At 42.9% G+C, this 18,971-nt stretch overlaps 2 protein-coding genes across 2 annotated transcripts in view; both read left to right on the top strand.

Annotated features, from left to right (window-relative positions):
* GPR107 (G protein-coupled receptor 107) overlaps positions 1-16,979 on the top strand; it is a gene marked incomplete at its 5' end in the record, with an annotated part of 64,570 nt that extends 47,591 nt beyond the window's left edge. The window contains 4 exon segments of the mRNA XM_084650334.1: positions 1,550-1,596; positions 3,070-3,153; positions 4,048-4,079; positions 15,902-16,979. Of these exon segments, the coding sequence (XP_084506460.1) occupies positions 1,550-1,596; positions 3,070-3,153; positions 4,048-4,079; positions 15,902-16,082 (344 nt within the window). The 3' untranslated portion in view covers positions 16,083-16,979.
* NCS1 (neuronal calcium sensor 1) overlaps positions 9,115-18,971 on the top strand; it is a 134,402-nt gene continuing 124,545 nt past the window's right edge. The window contains exon 1 of the mRNA XM_084649859.1: positions 9,115-9,131. The gene's annotated coding sequence lies outside the window, so the exon portion shown is untranslated. The remainder of the gene's footprint in view (positions 9,132-18,971) is intronic.

Consider the following 18,971-nt stretch of genomic DNA (forward strand, 5'->3'; position numbering starts at 1 on the left):
TTTTGGTCAGTGGAGAAAACAAACCTGCATCTTTTGGCAAATCAAGAGGCTCCTCATATTTGAAGAAGAGACTCATTGCTCTGTACAGGCTGAAAGAACAGAAAAGAGAATACATGCTAAACTGCAAAACTCTGCTGTTTTGCTGTACAGAATGCCAAGGGAGACGTGCCTTTGCAGTGGAGTAAGGATGTAGATGATAGCCAGCTGCAATGTCGTAAAACATGACCCTTGGGCCATGAAGTACACTCTGCCCTTTCTGGGGGAAAAATGTTTGTGGTGGCTTCATGTTCCCCTTAGGTCTAGGCAGTGGGGTTCCCCATTAAGGACCCGAGACTGTGTTAGGAACTTATCCAATGAACGGATCAATCACTTGTATTACGTCTTAAGTATCTTGTCTCCTTTAGGAAAATTATTTGATCAAGCAAAAATTCCTGGAATCTGGAGTGCTCCGTACTAATTGTCAGCTCTTTCCTTTTCCTGTTCTCTGTCCCTTTTTTCAACAACCACAGTAATGTGTGAGTGCTACTGCATGAACTGGAGAATGATTCTACTCTGTAGACTTGTGTGAGCTGGGAGGGAGGCAGGCTGCCCTCTGCAGCCGTCCATATTTCATACAAAGGAGACTCAGGTTGCTTCCCTGACTCTGCTGACCTTGGACAGATGCATCTCTAAGAAGTGAGCATGAGGTGGGGTCAGTTCTTAGATTGGTTATGTTCAAGGCTCGCCTAACCTGATTTTGAAAGCTGCATCAATAAGATGTTCAGAAGATGTAATAGACCTTGCGGGTTCAGCTGGTGAGACAACTTCACCCCATGGGAGTTGGCCTATGACCAGAGTGGTCTAAACCAAGTACTAAATGGCACTGCCCTTAGTATTTCACCCTACAGGACACCTGCCTAACAATAATGGGACCCACAATAATGAAGACAAGTTTAGATCATGGATTGTAAACCCTCTGGTAAAGTTCCTCCTGTCTTTCAGCTTATCCCAAGCTATTTCCTCTGGCTATAAATGTGTATTTCCCCACTACAGTACTCTCTCATTCCTCACCCCTCTGAGCAATTTTTTCCTTTTCTCTGTTGCTTGCTAAGGACACTCAGGAGCGCAAGCATTGCTTGCCATTTATTGTCACTGAACTGCTCCATGAGATCCAGACTTTTCTCTGCTCTGAAAACCACTACACATTGTCTCTTGTTTAGTAGTGGCCAGCTCCATTTAAAAGCCTAATCAGATCCTCCAGAGAATGTGGCAGAAAATCTGGTTTATAATTGACACTGTTAACCTGTCCAGGGTCTGCATTTTTTTAAAATGCTCAGCTCTCCCTTGAGGGCTTGTCTACCTGGGGAAATGTACTGCTGTAGTTACACTGATGGAATACCCTGTGTAGATACTTATTTCAGAACAAGTGGCTTTTTCTGGTTTAGCTTATGTTACTGTGCATAATTATACTGGCGTATTTCCCTGTGTAGACAAGCCCTGAGAGGCCTGTTATTTAGGTGGCTAGTATTAACATGTTTCCTAATGGCCTTCTGTGTTCTTTCCACATCAGCTATTATCCTAGCAAAGCTGAAGCTGTTCAGACATTGCTACTTTATGGTGAGTAAGAAACTAATATATATATGTATGTCTGTGAGCAGGGCTTGAAGTGAGTAAAAATGGGTCAGAAAGCCATTCTGGACCTACTTCGGTGGATTATTATTTAGATTATTTCAAGAACACCTAGAGGCTCCAAACGAAATGGAGGACATATTGTGCTAGTTATTGTAGAGAGACAGTAAGAATGGTCCCTGTCCTGAAGAAATCAGTTTATTGAAATTCTTTGCTTTCAAAAAAATTCATATTTTCACCTGTCTTCCTAAAACTGCACAAAGTTCTGAACCAATAGCTGTAAGAGGTGTGACTCACCTACAGAATGTTGTTGTTGAAGCTTGAGGACAACTTATATATTTGCACTAAGGGCTGGTCTACACCTTAAAATGTAGACAGACATAGCAACGTTGCATAGCACTGTACCTAACCACCCCTGCAGATGAAACTAGGTCCCCAGAAGAATGCTGGTTGATCAAGCTACCTCCCCTCGGGTAGGCGAATTACCTTCAGTGACAGGAAAAACCCCTTCTATAGCTGTAGGAAACATCTACGCTATGGGCACCACAGCAGCATAGCTGCGGCGCCTGTAGTGTAGACATGGCCTAAATGTTCTTAACCAGATGTCTGAATAGCCATAGAAGTCAGAGATGGAAAAGACCCCTTAGGTCACTGTATCCACTTCCCGGTGCCATGCAGAACTATTCCCTACAGTCTCTTTCACCAGGGTGGTGTTCAGTCTAATTTGTAATGTCCTTAGCAATAGGGTTGGGAAAGAGTGTGTAAGTACCTTAGGGTAAAGGCAAGTTGAGAACAGTCAGATACTTTCAGGTTCATGGTGATGCCATGCTCTGGCACCTTGGCAGGCTGTTAAAACTCTCCTCTCACTTTTTCAGCTGAAAATAACTTGCCTTCTTTCCCTAGTGGCAGTATCCCCTTGGCTGTCTTTAAATTGGGTCTGACTATTTGTAATATTTACTAACCTTCCTCCGGAGACAGACTGTGCTTTGCTGACTGAACTGTTGGGCTTAGAACAACATAGTATAAACATACTAAACATTAAGCTTGGGGCCAAATTGTGCCTTGGGATACATGCATGCAGTTCCTGCTGAAGTCAACGGAAGCTGCGCGCACACATCCCAAAAGAGAACTGACCTCTAAGTAGTTTTCACTTGCCTGCTTTCAAACATTTTTCATAACCCATAGGGGTAATAGACTATGCTCTTGATTTTGATACTCTATGGAAACTCTTGTATCTTCCCACTGAAATGTAAGGGACTCTATTTTATATGTTAGTAATAGGTTGAGTCATTTAGATTTCAAGTCACAGAATTGTTGTGTGTTAAATAGTGTCATAACCCTAATGAGACATATTTCCCAGGTAACTCTTTGCTTGAAATATTTCTCCATGAAATAAGAGGTTATAAAAAGATGATGCCATCATTCTCACTCTTGCTCTTGTCCCCTCTCCTCCTTCCATAGATTGTATGTTATGTTTACGTCACACTGGTCATTCCAATTCTCATCAAGTTTGCTGTTCCATTCCAGTGGAATTGGCTCTACCAGGTATCTTACTGCCAAGGGAAAATTTTATACACTCTCTGAATCTCTCTTTCACATTCATTTTTAACTGTAAGTAAATAAAAAATCAGAGGTGCTTTTCCACATTGTAGTATAACTTCTCAAAGCCTGCTGCTGAGGTCTGATTTCTGCCAGTCTTGAGCACTGGTAACTCCTAAGGGCTTGGGGGAAGGGAAGAGGCTAGAGTTTAAGTTTCATGCTTGTCCTGCGAGGCTGCTGGATTACACATGAGACGTCTGACAGTAATTGTATTATTAAATTTTTGTTTTTCGATTTTTAAAATGTCTGAAGGAAATTAATCAGGAGTGTACAAAGGGAAAAAAGTTAGGCCCTGGATTGCCCTGTGGTAATTGAAACCCCTGGGAGCCAGTCAAATGAGCTTTCACTTCTCCATCTACAGTTTTTATTTGCTTAGTGACTTTAAAATGCATGATTTCTTAAAGTATAATCCGAGCCACCATGCAGGGATCTTTGGAATACATTAACTGTTGGTGGTGCCAAACAACTTGGGGAACATCTCTTTCCCTTAAGCAAAGTCTTGCTCTAGTTTAAAAGCACTGAAATGACATTTGGAAGTCTAACTATATTTAAAATGACAGGGAACGCAGTAAAATCAGAGGGCTAACATTCTTTGTCCAGGGATTAACAGCAGTAAGGCAGGAGGGACACTTTGTTGCATCTCATTCATAGGATACAGTATTTAGTGACCAAGAAGCCTTTATTAGGTTAACGTGTCATAACAATATGGGGTCATGAGAACAATCTTCAGTTTCCTGTTTTACGTGCAGCTGTTGGATGAAATGACAATGTTTGTGTTTTGTTCTTACGGGGTACAAGTTCTGTCCGGCATCAGATAACCCTTACCTCCCTCTCTCTTAGGATTATGAAGATGACCTGAAGGTGGAAGCTGTGTAAGTACGTTTTTTCCTCTTCCTCATTGGCTTTGACAACTTAGTGTTAGAAAGACAAGCTGGTTGCACTTTTCTTCTGAGGAGGTTTGTTCTCCCGCCCAATATTTGAGGTCAGCCTGTGTGTGTAAAAATACACTTGGACTCAAATTCAGTAGCTGTCTAAACCACTGAAGAAGCTTATGGTACGCCTATGCACCTCAGAACTGGATATTATAGTAGTTTGCAACAAGTTAGTAGGATACTTAATAGTGTAAAAAATGACATGCATACCGAAATCTTGCACTAAACATCCAAATTTATGGACTCCTAAAGTTAGCAGCCTAAGGGCATGTCTACATTGCAGACTGAGGTATGCTGCTCTTCTGATAGACATACTTACACTAGCTTTCCATGCATTATCATGGGTAAAAATTGCCAGGTAGGCATTGTGGTACAGCACGGGCTAGCCACAAGAGTACATACCTGGGGTCCCTGCTGTGCTTGTGAAGCCTGTACTGCCACATCTACACTGCTGTTTTTAGCAGTGCTAGGGCAGGTATCTGAGCTACAGTTGTACCTCAACCTGCAGTGTAGACATGCCCTAATTTTGTGGTGCTAAGCAACTGAAGATCTATGAACTTCCACTGGAGCTGAATGCTCAGCACTTCTGAAAATCAAGCCCTAAATGAAAAAGGTCATCTCTTCCCTCCCCACACACATAATGTGTCTTTGGCCAAATGCTCCTGTGTTCTAAAACAGTGCTTTTAGATGTGCATGCCATACCAGGATGAAGTATCAGCTTGGTTTATCGCTGTGGGTTCACAGCCGTATAAAGGTGACTGAAAAGGCTAATGGCTCTCACGGTCTATAAACGATAGCCCAATTTCAACCCTTCTGCTTCAAGATGTTTGATTTTCCTGGACCTCTCTCTAAAATCTTGCCAACATAGCCACATCCAATGGCAATGCTGGCCTTCCTCGTGTCCCCTGCATGCTCTAGCAAACACGGGCGGGTCGGCAGTATGGCTACTATATGTTCCCCTCATATTTTGTGCTTGTTTGAGGCTTACTGTGCTGACAAGGCTTCAGTGCATCCAAAGCTACACCTGATTCTCAAGTGGCTGCATGTGGACTTGGAGAGATGATGGTTTTTGTATTTTTGTTGTTGTTATGAGAGTACAGTGTTGATCTTGAATACGAGCCACTGGGGTAACTTAACTGTGCTATTTTTGGCTTCTTATGAACGCTTACATAGGGAAAACATTCTTTGCCTGGGCTGAGCAGTGTTTTTGGGAATTAAACCCCCGGCTCCAGCTGTCATGCCACGTCCCATTGATGGCAGTAGAATTAACTTGGGCCAATCCTTAGGAAATCCCTAAGTCAGCCATCAGAGTGGAGGAGTTGTTAATTGACCTCCAGCTCAAAGATCAGAGATTTCAAGATCCAGATCAGCTCACCTTACTAGAGTTTTATAGTGTATAACTAGTGCTGTGTTCTTCCAGGGGTTCCTGTCAGCCCCTTGCCCTGAGAATTCCACACAGGCATACTTTCCATGGGGCCACTAGGTGCTATTTTCTTCATCCGCTGGAGAGTTGCTAGAGCATGTGATGTGTGAACCTTCCTCCCTCCCTTGAAGTTGAGCGTGTGGCTTTGATAGTGCAGCCTTGAGCAAGTGTCTGGTCTGGGGAGCTAGACTGCTCTCCTCACCCCAGCCAGAGTATTGTGCTCCCACTAAACTGCCAGGCTCAAAGGCAGTTGCAAATGAGATCAGAATTCTCCCTGTGAGAGTTGTAGTCTGGAATAATCACAAATAAAGCTGGATCTCAGCCCAAGCTGCCTTCCCCCTCCAGTGTGACAGTCTCAGGGCTAAGGTTCAGAAATGCTTCTACTTTTCTGTAATGGAATATGCCATAAATTCATCAAGTTGAAAAGTACTGAATGTAATTTTAATTGGCACAAAGTCAGTGGCCTTTAATTCAGTGCTGCATATTATCCTTCTCTGAATTATTTCTCATAAATTGGGTGCAGGTCTGCGGTGCGGAGGGTAGCAAGGAATGCTTTCATATATTGGGAATGAGGGTAAAGGGGAAGAGCAGGGATAGTGAAGTACAGTTTCTATAGATGTTTGATTCTATCATGAAAGTCTCAAGGTTGTCACTAACCTTAGATCTGTTCCAGTCCATCTAAGTGAAGGACAGAATCTGGTCCTTTCCTAGAGGCTTGTACAATAGAGTGGTCTCCCTAAAGGGACAACAGCGTCCATCACCTATGTCTGTTTCTTTTTTTTACCTGCTCTTTGTAACAAAGTGATTCCTAATATGACTGAGATCAGAGAAATAATTTCTCCTTGTGATTTGTTCTCTGCATTTGACAGCATGGGTCATGTACCCCCACTTTCCCATGTATATCAGTTTCTCTTGTTTGACTGTCCTTCAGGCCACATGAGTTTAAAACCTTTTCAATTATTTAAAAGAAACAACAACACAACATCATCAGAATTGGCAAGAAGATTTAGGGGTAGGTGTGATACTTGAAACCACTACTTAAATCACTCTTTGAAACTGACTAGACTGCATCCCTTCAAGGGTAGGATGTTCACAGTGGTCAAAACTTCAGTGGAAAAATGTGACTAGCTTGTCCGGTGTCAAAGCACAATTCTGGCTTATGCTTTTTCAATAGCTTCATCCTATAAACTGGTCCATTTCATAGCTTTTGGCTATTGTATAAATGAAATTGTTCCCCACTTGGAAGAAGCAGGGAGGAGAGACATAAAGTCAAGAGTACAATCAGGCCTGGTTTAACAGGAATAAGAACAACTGGGTGACTAGATATAGGTAAAGTGGGGATATGGACAAGTTCTGATTAGGCTGGTCTCCAGCGTAACTAGACAATCTGGAGCCATTACTGAACTGTCTCAATGACTTAAACAAGTTTAATAAAACATTCAAGAAGTATCATCTTAGGTGCTTGCAGTGTTCACAGTCTAGTTGGAAGGGCCTGCAGGGATCAGTTTAGGTTCTGGTCAATATCTTCATCAGTTATTTAGATAATGGCAGAGAGTACACTTATAAAGTTTACAGACAATACCAAGGTTGGGGGGATTGCAAGTGCTTTGGAGGATAGGATTAAAATTCAAAAGGAGCTGGACACACTGGAGAAGTGGTCTGAAGTAAATAGGATGAAATTCAATAAGGACAAAGGCAAAGTATTCCACTTAGGAAGAAATGATCAGTTGCACACATACAAAATAGGAAATGACTGCCTAGGAAGGAGTATTGGGGTCATAGTGGATCACAAGCTAAATATGAGTCAACAGTGTAACTTCCGCACCCCACAAAAAAAAACAAAACAAAAAAACCATTCTGGGATGTATTAGTGGGCGTGTTGTAAGCAAAATACAAGAAGTAATTCTTCCACTCTACTCTGCACTGATAAGGCCTCAACTGGAATATTATGTCCATTACTGGACACCACATTTCAGGAAAGATGTGGACAAATTGTACAAAGTCCAGGGAAAAGCAACAAATATGATTAAAGGGCTTGAAAAAAAGACCTATGAGGGAAGATTGAAAAAAAGTGTTTAGTCTGGAGAAGAGAAGACTGAGAGGGGATGTGATAACAGTTTTCAAGTACATAAAAAGTTGTTACAAGGAGGAGAGAGAGAAATTGTTCTCATTAACCCCTGTGGATAGGACAAGAAGCAGTGGGCTTAAACTGCAGAAAGAGAGGTTTAGATTTTCTTCCCTTCTTGGATTGTAGGAAGGAGCCGTTTATAATTATAAACGAGCAATTCCAATTAATGTTTTCAGTAGTTAGGCATTTTGTACACTGTTTGTTTTTTATAATCTTACAAGCTTAGGAATCTTCCTATCAATTAATTTCTCTCCAATTTGTCAAGCACTTTTCCTCATCCAGTTTTGAATGGAACTGAAATTAGTATAAAACGCCTTTGCATGTCAAAACACATTTTTATGTTATCACCAACCTCACTGATGTCTGCACAGCTCTGGAAATGATGTTTATTGAGGGAACTGCTGAACAAGGCAGCCTAGTTTTTAAAGTTCTCAGAAATAATGGACTTTAAAATAATTCGAGACCATTCCCTATTGTATTACAACAGTTCTAGGTCTATAAATTGACCAGATTTAAAATGCATTTGATAGTGCTCCTTTTTGAGCATCAAGGGGAAAACTTCTTGTAGAATGTCTTGCATCTACCCAATAAATCATAGCTGTGAGGAACAATAGTGTGTATAATGTCTTGCAAACCTGTCTTCTTCATCATGGTATAACACTGAAGGGAATTTATTTATCATTGTATCTTCTTTCTTCAACTGTTAGGTCCGAGTCATTCTTAAGAGAAATCAAAGTTCAACAGATATTTAAAGAGTAACACTGAAACAGGTATAAGTACCTCCTGTGTAACTGATGTGAATTACTCGGGAGTCAATTCTGCGGTGCCATTCCCCTTTCTGAAGCTGGGTCTATAGTAGGGTTGTAAAAGGTCAAACAGTTAACCGGCAAGCATTAGGCTTACCGTTAACCGGACTTTAACCATTAACCCCAGTGGCTGCACCGGGCCGATGGGCCAGAGCAGCCCCATCCCCGTTAGGCTGGCCAGGCCAGAGCGGCCCCTGACCCCAGTCAGCCAGCGGTACCCTGACTGCAGTGGACCGGGTGGGCTGGAGCAGCCCCAACCCCGGCTGCATCAGGCTGGAGCAGCCCCGTCTGCAGCGGGCAGGCAGGACCGCGGCCAGGCAGCCCGCCGAGCCGGCAGGACCCAGGCCGGACAGGCTGGAGCACCCCCGGCCACACCAGGCCGGTGGGACCCCAGCCCTGCCCACTCTGCACCAGCCAACCGGAACGACCTCGGTTAACGGTTAAATCATCTAATTTTAATAATTTAACCGGTTAACTTTTTAACCAATATTTACATCCCTAGTCTATATGGACTTTGCATAGCATAAAGATTAAAGTCATCTTAATCCAGTGCTTGCCCACTAGGACAGCAGTTCTCAAACTGAGGTCCGCGAGGGTACTCCAGGGGGTGTGAGTGTCATGTCCGGCTTCAGGGGGTCCGTAAGTCATGTCTGGGGCCGCCAGCCCCACTGATCAACTTCTCCCCCTCCCTCCCAGCACCTCCTGCATGCTGCGGAACAGTTGTACAGCAGTGTGCAGGAGGTGCTGGGAGGGAGGGGGAGGAGCAGGGACGGGGAGTGCTCGGTGGAGGGGGCGGGAAGAGGAGGGGCAGGGGTGGTGTTGGGGCCTTGGGGGAAGGGGGTGCGGGGCCTGGGGCTGAGCGGGGATTGAGCTCCCCTGGGGAAAATTAGAAGCCGGCTTGGGGGTCTGCTAAAATTTTTAAATCAAAGTGGGGGTTCTTGGGTTGCTAAAGGTTGAGGACCGCTGCTCTAGGAGTTGCAATGAGATCTTGTCTCTGGTCAGCTGCTTAGAGTAAATCGGGGTTCATGGAACTGGTAGTGGGCCACAGGAACAAAAAACACTAGATCACTAATTTTAGTCACACCCAAGTAGCTGAATTCAAAGCCATTATAATTTAATGGTGGTTAATGGCCTGTATGTAAGAAAATGGTCTCAGTCTGGGTCCCAGTGAACAAATGTCAACATCAGAATACCACTTCCCTAATTGGAAGACTTGCCAGAGGAGCCCAGGATTAAAAAAGCACGAAGACTTGGCTAATTTCTTCTCGGTGGGGCACGTTCAGGTTGGGCTTGAGCAGTGTGGTGAAATCCTGCACTGACACTGCACCAGTTGCATCTGTTTGGAAGTCTTTGCTCATCCACAGCTTCTAGGGCTGGTAATCAGACCCCTTCCACAAGTACTAAATTTGCAAATCTTAAAGAATCCGTTTCAAGACATAAAAGGGCAGATCTGCTAGGGATAAGTTTGAGCAAGCCTAGCAGAGTGACTCAAGTGTCTTAAGTCGTCTGCATCTCGGCAACAGGAAAGCTGGTAGAGCATTGGAAACCTGACAATCAGAGAACTTTTCTTGTGAGCTTTTGTTAGATTAAGGGACTCCAGTGTTTGCTCTGGGACTTTCCATTATTACATCATTGTGGGTAGCTTCCCTGCAGCTCTGCTGGAATTCTCTTCCTCTGACTCATGGGTCTGTTCCATTCCCTTGGCCATCTGGCAGAGGATCTCTAGGAGATTCTCATTCTTCATTCTCCGGCTACATCAGGAGTGAAAGGTTTATGCATTTTTGAAAAGCATAGTGGGTGTTTTTTTGGTAGGTGAAACATAACAGTAAATTTGCCCTTGCATGTCCTATTTTTGTGTTCATAAATATTAAACAAATATTGTTTCAGGTGGAAAATATCAAGGTTTACATGAGCACATGGGGCCATTTGGTTGTCAGTATCCTGACTCTACCAGCTGTGTGCCTGTGATGGCTTTTGCATATGATAGATGCTTCTTATTTTTCTGAAGCTATGGCAGATGATAGAAGGCTGTAAACTGATCTCATAGGGTGTACTTCACCATGTTTTGTTGTTTCCAGTTTGATTTTACAGGTGCAAAGCAAAAACGCCCCTCCCCCCCCCTTTTTTTATGGTGTATGAAAACTGCCAGGCTTTCCTATTTTTTAAAACAAATTGTGCTTGCTTTTTATCCTTACTTGCTACAGAAATGTCCTGATATGTAGATTCAACATCCCCTTTACTCCCGAACCGAGGGAGAGCTGCAGCTTGGGTTTAACGCACTATGAGGTCACCTTGCCAGTCCTCTGTGCGTTGCTCAAATATTCCAGGAAAAAAATCAGAGTTGTGACCTAATACTGTAGCACAGATACTTTACCTTCTGCTTTTTGGCCCACACATGTTTTCAGTGATAGCTTTATGAGCTCTGGCTGTCTGTAAACATAAATGCACATATGCTGTTGGTGATAACGCAAAAAATCAATATACGTGAAATAACTCAGCAGTATTTCAAATGGGCCAGTATTAGGCAGAAGAAACAAACCAGAAGACCCTTTTTATGCCATAAAAAGACAGCATAGGGCACGCATTTCCTACACATGTAAACTCTTGTAATGCAACTCTTAAATCAAGAGTATAAGTTAGGAAATCTTGGCTGTAGGAGATATCAAGGGATTTACTTTTAGTAGCTTTACAAGGAGTTACTTAACCAGAGGACATCTCAGTTCAAGTGTTTATAGAAGAAAGTAGCCTTAAAGATTATAGGTCTTGTTTTCTGCTCAGATACACCAAAATTAATAAGAATTGCACGGGTGTAGGAGAGGGTATAACTGAGAGACCAATCTAGAGACCAGTCCGTTTCTTCCAGACAGGGTCAGCAGCCAGTCTCCAACAGTGAAAAGTGACTTTTGTCACTCTGCTCTATGCTACTTCTAAAGTGAGTTCCGTCAGTTTGTGGGCACTTAGCTGGCACTTTGTTAGACGAAAGCATGCTGCCCGAGATGGTGCAGACACACTTGGCTAAATCCTAAAATGTAAACAATACAGTAGTTTGGGGTGGAGGGGAAGAAGCTTGCTGCTCTCTCTCCCCTGCAATGAATTATTTCTTTAGCTAAACAGACCTTGCTTGTAAACGTCAGATGCTTGAGTGCTGTTTTACAGGTCTGAGTTGAAGTAGAGTGCGGGTGGTGGTGGGGCGGAACCCCACTGAAGTAGGATCAGAGTGGGAGGAAAAGCACTTGTAAACCCTAAGTCTGCTTTATTAAATGGAACTAATGTCTTTTGAAGGTGGTATCCTCGATTTCCTCCTTCCTTCCAGCTGTCCACAATGGCCCTACTAAAATCACCTCTATTTGTGATAACACATTGACACCTTTGCTTTATTTTGTGGTATCCTGAGTTGGTTCTCTTTGCGTAATGGGATGAGCAGCTCTCTGAGGTAGGAGGAAATTGCAGAATCCATACGTTCCTATCATTCTGCCTCTGCACATTCCCCCAAGTCCCTGCTTCAGAACAGATTAATCCATTATGTTCTCCATTAAGTGAAGAAAACAGCTATAAAGCTTTTTCTCATGCTGAGTTCAGCTTCCTTGCTTGATGGCAGATCAACTTTCATTCCAGTTTGCAATATCAAAGACTGGACTCATGGAGGTCAGCTGCTACTATCCTTCCAGTTTTTCCCCTTGTCATTTTTCCTTGGGTAGGACTATAAAACAAAAGACGAGGCAAAAAAGAGGGTCATGAAACAGAGCTATGAAAGGTGGAAAAACTTCTGCATACTTAGCAATTCTTGTTTGATAAATCTGGATTAATTAAGGTAGAGAGAAACAAACTATTCCATAATTTTTGACCACATATTACAAATGTATAGGGCAGTGGGGCCAGCCCTATTACACAGGAGGGCCACATAAACCTAAGCACAACCTTGTGGAGGCCAAACAAATTATACGTATTTTAATAAGATTTAAAGTCCCCTGTATTGATTTATAGTTTAAGTTCAGCTTGTTTCATATGTATTAGGTTGTTTCTTTGTACGGTATTGTCTATTTACAGACTTGTGTAAACTAAAATGATATAAACATGACAACAAAGTGCTAATGAATTGACTCTTAGTATATTGTGCTGAAGCGAGCTGCAGGCCTTATGAAATGCTCTGGTGGGATGTGGATGGCCCTCGGGCCATAGTTTGGGCACTGCTGGTCTAAGGCATCACTTCCTCCTCCTGCTTGTGATTGTTACTTATTAGCTCTGTGGCAACTCCAGGAATTGCTCACTTGGGAAAAATTAAGAAGGAAATGATTTAATATATTTTAGCTACCGTTCAATGTAATTTGTTGCCTAGAGACAGATCAGTGCTGTATGGACTGAAGTTTGAGAGTCTTTGACCTAGGGCCTTGCAGATCAGGACTGAAGTTCTGTGGCAGCCCAGAGACCTAGTCTGAATTGCAGAGTGCCTGGCTTTAGTCAATGTTGTTAATCCCTAGCTTTTGAGGACCCTAATAAGAATTTTTCTGAACTGTTTTTTGGGAAGAGGGAAATCTCTCGCTGTATACTGGGGTTGTAATGGCGGAAGCAATAATGCAGACAAGACCTGGGCATTCTTATCCCCATGTCCTGTAGACTTGCTCTGTGCCCAGTCCTGCCACCAGTGGAACTACACTGGTAGAAAAGCATTTTTATTGGGGGGGGGGGGGGGGAGCAGGGAAATTACCAGCTGTAGCTTGTGTAAACAGAAGCTTATTCACCTATTATCTCTGTGGTGGTGAAGTTAAACAGGCATTATCTTACGAGCCTTTTGAAAAAAGAACTCTTCTTTCCTCTTTTTTTTGGAGAGAGGAGAGATTGCACTGAGCATAGAGACGATAAACACATTTTTGTTTAATCAAACTGTATGGGAAGCAACAGCAGGTTATGGGCACATCAGCGGGTCAAGGTTGCGACTCCAAGCAAGATTGTTGCAACTTCCTTCAGGAGCCCTGTGTGTGTGCGCATTGTGTATGCATAGGAGAGGGAGGCTAACAGGATTTTTACCTGGCTCTCCTTATGCTAAATAAGGAACTTTATGCATATTAATGTGTCAGAAGATACCAATAAATAAAATGGGAGAGAGTACATTATTCTGCAATAGAATAAAAAGATAACATTGAATATACATCAAATTACCGTGTGGGAGGCAGATTATTGTCTCTCTCCTTTACAATGGAGAAGGCCTGATATCGATACCCTGAAGAATTTGTCTGAAACTCAAGGTAATCATCTGACACTGGTGGCATTACTGATGCACCAGATGGGCCTGCATAATATTTGCAGAGTATAAAAAGGTTTTATGGTCCCATTGTCAAATTGTACTGATAGTCCCAGGTTGATATAGGGGATGACTTCTGGTTTTTATCGATATCCTGATTCTCCCCGAATAATTTTAATCGTACTCAGTATGCTTTAATCCAGTATGTTGGATTCTGGACTATAGCCATTGGCGTGATCTGTAGTATAGTTTTTTTTTCTTGGTTAAAATCCTCAAGAGAATGCAGAAGGGAAAATATTTAATACAAAAAGGGTTAATCAAAACATTAAGAACATTCCGCTGCATAAGCTTACTGTTTTTTGGTTTTGTTTTATTTTTTTAAATCAACCACTTTGCTTGGAACTTCAGTAAAAGCCAGTAGCCTCTGGCGTGTCAATTGTGTAGCTGAGAAACGCGCACTGTATTGCTGTTCTCTTCAGTATAAACAAAGATTAAAATACATTCAGTTGCAGCATGTCTAAACTTTTGGTCTTGTCCTTGGTTAGTTAGCAATGTACTCTTCTTTGCAAGAAAAAAGATTCTATCAGAAAACTTTCAATAAGCAGTTTTACTAACAAGCTACCTAAATATCCTTTCCTCCACCCCAGAAAAAAGACTGCAACCAAAGAGCTGTGCAGCTAAGAATGTTTGGAATAGAAGGAGATTTTTTTAGAAGCATTTGTAATTGTGATGGTGCAGTCTTCTCTCTCTCTAGTCTTGAGCCTTCACTGCAATCTGCCACTTTTGTTTTCTTACATCAGTTGGGGTGGCTTGTGGGTGGTTCCTTCTTGAGACAGCTGGACCAGAAACACTTGAGGGTAGGAAGTTGGCATTGTTGCTCTGGCTCCTGCTTACAGATCTGTTTGTCCAAAGCCTTTTTAAGCACACTTTTTTAAAATGAAGCTTGAAAAACCCAAATGGATTAGCAATAGTCTTTGTCACAGCTTCTTGCCAAATCTCAGTGTAACCATCTATGTTTAGAAACTCTGGCGAAAGAACATGCTGAAAGAGAAGCAGCTGCCGTTGGTGCCATAGTGGAAGGGGATGGTCTTCTGGTTAATGGACTGCATTGGAACTCTGGGTTCAGTTCCTAGATCTGCCACTGATCAAGTTACTTTATCTCCCTGTGCATCAGTTCCCCGTCTGTAAAATGGGGATAATTCTTCTTTTGCTCTCATTATTTCTTCTGTTTGTAAGCTCTTTGGGGCCAGGACTGGCTATTGTCTGTCAAATCTTTGCGCGATGGGATCTCATCCTGATCTAATTTTTGGCGCCTCTGGGAAGTACTGTAACACAAATAGAACTAGCTCAGTGCTGACTAGTATTAGAGCAGTTTGAAGTCTAGCTTAAAATGGTTCCAATCCCATATTCTTTGTTTCCTTATAACTTGGAATTAGATCATTTCCCAAGGCGTCCCTTCCTATATGGGTACTTCTTTTAGATAAATGACTGGGCTTTAATCACTTGCCTTGTGTTTGAACCTTTGACTCTTTGTCAGTGCTTCTGTGACTCCTCCAGGTACGCTGGTTCTTATGAGCCAAAATCCTCAGGACTTCTGCCACACACTCTACTGGGTTAAGATGGCCGGTGATGGTAAAGACCATGAACGTGCACTGTAGCAACGGTTCTCAACTACTTCTTCTCTACCAGTACACCATATCCTGTCACCCTGCTCCTTCCAGGACCTCCCTCACACTTAGCAATATGGGCATGGCAGGGTGTTTGTGATACCCTGCTCCCCCCAGCACCGGTTAGTACCTGCCTGGCTGAGAGCCAATGATGGGCAGCTTGGGCTGCGGCTCAACGGATTAGAGAATCAGATGCTAGGGGGGATATCAAAGGCAATGGCTTTTCAGTGAATTCCTGCCCTTGTTGGTTGGCTTCAACCACAGAAGCATTGTCTCCAGAGAAGACACATGTCTTGCAAAACAGTAGGCAATACAAAAAGTGGCGGAAAATTGGGGAAGGCAACATAGGTAATGTTGAGAGATTCCTGTGCAAATCTAAAGGTGTCAGTCGGTGTATATGTTGAGAGCTATGCTTGGGCTGTTAGTGAGAATTGCTGGTGTAGCTCTCAGGGGCCTGAAGCTTTAGTTTCTTCTGAAACCCTTTTTTTCCCTCCTCCAGGGTGGCTACTGCAGGGGTGATGAAAAGCATGGAGACGGTCAAGAAAGTGGTAAATGGTTCAGCGGAGCTCCATCACAAATGGAAGAACACAGCCCAAGGGGCCGATTCACCGGGCCAAGGCGGCACTTTCCAAGAAAACATTGCTGTATTAATACTATTCCGCGGAAAGGGAGCAACCTGAGCTTCCCAACCCTGGGACTGCAGCCTGGGGTGTGTGGAGGGGAGCAAAACATTGCAAAAAGCGAATCATTCCTCTTTTAAGGATATGGGCTTATTATGGGATATTGTTACACACAAGGAATCTGGAGCTTTCTTAGGGATGCTGGGTGGCTTATTTGCTTCACCTCTCCTTTCTGGAGCTATTAGGACTTCTGAATTGTTTGCAGTTGTGTACTCTGGAATGGGTAATATCAATGTGAAGAGAGACCTATAGTGTGTGTGGGTAAAGTAAATATTTATATAATGCATATACACACATGCGGTGAGACACCTGTGCTAGAAATTATGAAGTGTCATGAAAGGTGGGGAAGTGGGAGGGTCCAGCAGAGGAGCTTGTTCTTGTGGAATGAAAAGGTGGGAGAACCCCTGAAAGAATTCTGTGACTAGCCTCTACTGCAGCACAAGTCTCCCCTCTTTTTATACTGAGCCATATTGCCTTTGTTGGTGGCCTCTTGCCTCTGGCTAGGATGTGTAGCATCCATAGGCTGCTGCCTGAGCAGCTGAATCAGTCAGGAAGGCATATAGACTGCAGCTACCAGATACTAGGCCTTAATCTTCATGAAGAGATCTGGACATTCAGTGTTGACTACGCTTCTACAGAAGAATGGCAGTGTGGGGTTCCATCATGTAAATGTGCTAACATTTCTCCAATGACAAACCCACTAGGGATCGGATTTGGTGAATGACAGTTGCAGAACTCAAGTTTCCAGGGACTGGAGAATTGGAACCACAGGGAGCTTTGTCCTTTCAATAAAGATTGGAACAGGATGCAGTGGAGTTTGGTTTTAGAATGTAGATTCATTTCTCTTTTGGACTGGAGCTGAGATCGCAGAGCTTTTAATAAATGAGTTTTAAAGAATTGATTGAAGATCACTTGGTTTTTCCTCCCCCAACAATCTCTACCGTTGCTAACTGCGAAAATCTTGGAAGTGGGGGGTAAAAAGAGCTACCTGCTTTGATGTCTGGGACTGGTTTCCTTTCAAAGAGAACATGAAAACATCGTATCCTTCTTCCACCAATACCAAATCTTCCTCTCTAACATTCCTTTCCTACCCTTCTTGCTACATACCCAAAGCAGTAATGATCTGACTCTACTGTTAGTGGCAGGCATCTTGCAAGCCTAGAGCTCCAGCCAGTGGAAATGGAAATGCACTGCCAATGGGATAATCCATGTTGTATGATCTATGGCTTTAGCACGTCAGAAAATAATTTCTACCTCCACATCTTAAATGGCAGAGAAGTGAGGAACCTAGCACCTGCCAAATGTGCTAGGCAATCATGTTCTCAACAGTTAATTCTTTCATGGGTGGGAGAACCAGCTCACTGTACATATTGCATTACAAATGTGATTAAAAACTGGTCTGCCTAAAGAATTTAGGGAGCCACCCTGTTCCTTCAGAAATGGCCCATCCGACACGACTCACCCACAAATTCCGTTCAGAAGAATACACTGGGGGCTCAAGTATTCTACTGCAAATACACATGGATGAGTAAGTGGACAGGTTTTCCAGTTAGGAATAAATATACAGTAATGCATTCTTAATCTAAACAAGGTGCTGTTATGGGGTCTGTTAATGCATTTTTGGATTAAATTAAATCTTAACTTTTTTTAAGGGTATGGCTTTTTCCACCCCAAACATAGATCTTTTAGGAGCCACATCAGCCCTGATTATGGGGATCCTAACATTTGACTACTACATATTGTGGCTTCAGTGGAGCTGCTGAGATAGCCAGTGCTTATACTTTAGTCAAAGGTTTCTCTTTTTATATGCACTTTTGCTAATAATATAGCCAATATAGCTTTATATGCAGAGCCCATAGCACTTTGGAGAACTCTGGAAAAAGCCGAGCAATAACCAGGAGTAGCATCCTCCCAGGGACTGTGAAGCTGAGGGGAAAAGCTTTGAAAGTGTTTCTAAAAGGATGATTCAATTCAAAGCATGAGCTAAAGACGAGTGGACAATTATCTGACTAGCTGGCATGTGGTGTCAGCAGGGACGTTGAATGCTAACCAGCAGTGCTATCATGTCGCAACTAAGCTATTTGTATAAAAATAAAACCCACGATGAAAATAAAACCCGTTACAACATTGTGGGCAAAGAACTGAAGAAACTGGTCAAAGTTTTTATACAGCATCCATTTTTAAAGTGAGCCTCCATTTCCTTTTCTTCTGTCCTCTTCCTCCGTAATGGCATTTTGGCTTTTTGATCTTCTGTCTAGCACAGTGACTTGTGAACACACGTGGTTGGTAAGTGCTTGACCATTTCTATTGCTGCTGAGAAATTGGCCCAGTAGTTCACTAGGTAGCATAATCACCACACCTGGCTTTCAAGTGCTGACATAATGTGTATCTGGTAAATTGGCTTCACCTTTTGCAGAGGAGAGTGTCACAAGTACTGCATGGGGCTGAATTCAATGTTCTGGGACCCCAGTGGCTTGTAACCTTCCTGCTTCTGCCTATAATAACCCAGGTTAGCAAAAGGATTAAATACATTATAGGGGCATTAGAACTATCGATGACTAGTCTTGGAAAGCCCAGGCTTCTGTGAGTCTGCGAGTGCATTGGTGTGGAGGCTTTTGTGTGTGTGTGTGTGTGTGTGTGTGTGTGTGTGTGTGTGTGTGTTGCCACTATAGAACTCTCAACTCAGACTGTACAAACTGTGAAATGTCCCACAGGCATCCGTTTGCTCTTCAGTAGTAATGCACTGAGTAAATCAATATAAAAGGTGATTTGGAAATGCCACTGGTACACGTTCACCACAGTAGCGGTGACTGCTGCAGTATGGTTCTGCAGCAGTTCATCGAGCTGTCTTTCCACAGTGAACTTGCTTGCCGCGTGTTTGGCAAATTC

The sequence above is a fragment of the Lepidochelys olivacea genome, assembly GCF_965140295.1.
Source record: "Lepidochelys olivacea isolate rLepOli2 genome assembly, chromosome: 16".
Classification (NCBI taxonomy): domain Eukaryota; kingdom Metazoa; phylum Chordata; order Testudines; family Cheloniidae; genus Lepidochelys; species Lepidochelys olivacea.